The sequence below is a fragment of the Lolium perenne genome, chromosome 2 (assembly GCF_019359855.2).
Source record: "Lolium perenne isolate Kyuss_39 chromosome 2, Kyuss_2.0, whole genome shotgun sequence".
Classification (NCBI taxonomy): Eukaryota; Viridiplantae; Streptophyta; class Magnoliopsida; order Poales; family Poaceae; genus Lolium; species Lolium perenne.
Genome location: NC_067245.2, coordinates 273,234,827 through 273,237,738, shown reverse-complemented (window position 1 = coordinate 273,237,738; position 2,912 = coordinate 273,234,827). Strand labels below are relative to the sequence as shown.

Here is a 2,912-nt window from a genome sequence, read left to right as displayed (position 1 = left end):
ACATTGAGATTTACTATACATGGCCGGCCTCGCGCGCTGGCTAGAAACGATCAGAACGCATGAACAAGCGCGTTTTATGGTGCGAGCAACATCGTTTCAGCAGGCATCAGAGGTTTGGAGGCAGAGAGAGCTGGGATCTGAATCCACACGCCCACAGAAACAGAACACGCCGCAGGGAGCGGACCAGGCGGGGCACACGCTCCATTCATCGTATACATTCTCGCGCCCACAGAACAGTAGATGTTCCCGCGCGGTCCAGGGGAGGCCCCATATGCACCATGGGCAGAAACTCGAAACACTCCGCCCAGATCAGATCCGAGAGGGCGCCTGTGACTGGACCACAAACGTCCGGCGGAATCCGATGTTTTTTGGCCTTCTCCGATGAGTGCACCCCGTACCTCCGCTTTCTCCACCTAGCGATGTAGCTGAATCAGAGCGAAACACCCATGAACACAAGCGCCATGACACCTAAACCAGCACTGGCAACCACCCTGCCCGTGGCGGCCGCGGTATCGTCGCTGTCATCTGCCGGTGCATCGGCGCCTGCCGGGCCATCTGCATCCGGCGAATCTGCCGACGGGCCATCCGCGTCGGGCGAGTCTGCCACCGGACCGTCCGCGTCGGGCGAGTCTGCCGCCGGGCCAGGTGCAGCAGCAGGTCCGTCAGAGCTAGAATCGTCGGAAGGGGCTGGAGCCGGGGCAGGGGCGTTTGGCTTCTTGCTCGTCGACGGCGTGGGTGCCGGTGCGGGGGCCTTAGCATGGGCGTTCTCCGGAGCGTGAGCTTTGCTGCCGTCGGTGGAGCCGATGCTGGGCGGCACGATCGCGGAGCTGACCTGCAGCACGGAGATGTTGTAGGGCCGGGAAGCCACGGACTTCACCATCTGGGACGTCAGCGATGCGCCGGGCTCGGCGGAGCCGAACATCATCACGCCGTCGGCGCGCCTGGTGTAGTTGATGAAGCCCATCCGGTTGGTGGCCTGTCCGGTGGACTGGAACATCGTCGTCAGCATGGCGGAGCCGTTCTTTATGCCGCGGAGCTTGTCGGCGTCGTAGTAGTCCAGGACGACGTGCACCGCGAGCACCTTCCGCTGGACGTCCGAGGGGAGGGCCGAGATGGCGCCCATCGCGCCGTTGTCGACTGCCAGCACGGTGATCGTCTGCCGCCGGTTGATCTCGTCGGACAGCTTCGTCTGGGAAAGAAGGCTGTTGAGGGTGGAGAAGTCGGAGAATTCGCCGAGGATCCTCGTGATGTTGAAGGCCGCTGTCGATGACACCAGGAAAAGAAGTGACAACACCGCCGCGCCGAAGGAGGCGTTGATCGGAGCCATGCCGGTTCAGTTTGATTCGCCGAAGTTTGAATTGATCACCAGAGTTGTAGGTGCTTAATTAATGGAGATTATTCATAAAAGGTTGTAGAGAGGTGTGGACAATAGTGATGCTAAATTAGGAGGACGTCTAGATGACTGGACAATGGTGATGCTAAACTTAGATGCTGCGTCTGCATGGTTTCCCGCAATTTTGGCCTCTTTTTTACAAAGAGTTTGGGGCTCCCACAAACTTGTTTTTCATGTGCAAATGCTCCACAAACTTGTAAACTGAGGTGGGGAGCAGTAGCAACCATTACATGTTTTTTTTTTGGGTTCGCATTAATTTTAGAACACAGGAACAGAAAAGACACAGCTCTTCCAAATTAAATCCAAATGCTCAGAAATATACTGTAGAAAAAATAGCATACACATGATTTTTCAAAGATTAGGTGTGTTTGGAATTGGATGACACGGATATGAAAAAAAACAAGATCCCATATATACATAGCCAAGTCAAAGTCAAACCACACAACAATATGATTAGTATTTGTTTATAGCACAATAGACACTGGCCTTGTTATTTCGTGTAAAATTCCACAAATGATCCGCGTGGATGGTAAAAATGGTAAACACTGCTTGTGTTTTCATTCAAAATGAGATCAAAGGAGAATGTTGGTGTTCTATTTTTTCTCTAATTATTTATAACCAGAACTGATAATGGTGGTACCAAAGGCGAATATTTTACTAAAATGAATGCCAAGAATAAGTGGGACGCGCCATCTAGCGGTTAAAACGGTAAGACACACGATAAATTGGTACGATTTATGTACGACTAGATACATGGAGGGGCTTCCCATGATCTAGCCCACATGCTGACTGAGGCACATATGAGTCTGCTGAAATTTGGCTTTGGGCCCTAGCCCATGTCCTAATATAAATTCTGAAATTCTCTTGACCCATGTGGGAATAGAACTAAAGTTTAGGTCTACATTGCTAGTTGGGAGAGAGTTGGAGTGGTATATAAGGTTGGCAGTTCTAGTCCTAGTAAGTGAGTGAGAAGAGAGAGCCCTCGCGCACTCCTCCTCCGCCGCCCGCCTCGTCACGACGCGCCGCAGGTTGTGGGTTGCGGGAATCTCACCGAGCCGAGTTTATCTTTTTGTTGTTGGGGAAATTAATTGTGTAATCAATTACGAGTCATTAACGGACGCGTTAATGCAGCCATTTCGTTTCGGTTTTTCTGGATCGTGGACTCGTACATGGGTTGCGCCCCACGACCTTCCCAACTGCACTATATAAGCGCTGACGCAAACCCTAGCTGTGACGTGACACCATATGCGACCGCCTTTTCCAGTTCATTGCGCAGCCGCCTTCGTCTTCCTCATCCCATTCTTCGGCGTGCACAGACCGGTGAGACAGTAGGCCTCCGGAACCTTGCCTCTCGTAGACCTGTACGGGTGAGGGGAAATCAGGTTTTTGGGGAGCGCTTACTGATGTCTACTCACGCTTCTTTTTCTGTAGACAGTGTTGGGCCTCCAAGAGCAGAGGTTTGTAGAACAGCAGCAAGTTTTCCCTTAAGTGGATCACCCAAGGTTTATCGAACTCAGGG

The 2,912-nt window shown here is 52.3% G+C and overlaps 1 protein-coding gene across 1 annotated transcript; it reads right to left on the bottom strand.

Annotated features, from left to right (window-relative positions):
- Positions 1–222: 222 nt before the first annotated feature.
- LOC127330618 (fasciclin-like arabinogalactan protein 14) lies at positions 223–1,580 on the bottom strand. The gene has a single exon (XM_051356769.2). It carries the CDS (start codon positions 1,325–1,327, stop codon positions 431–433), a length of 897 nt encoding a protein of 298 aa, XP_051212729.1. The 5' UTR covers positions 1,328–1,580; the 3' UTR covers positions 223–430.
- Positions 1,581–2,912: the final 1,332 nt, after the last annotated feature.

Bases quoted from the DNA above. Each gene is read 5' to 3' on its own strand.
- LOC127330618 (XM_051356769.2), bottom strand. From the start codon at position 1,327: ATGGCTCCGATCAACGCCTCCTTCGGCGCGGCGGTGTTGTCACTTCTT.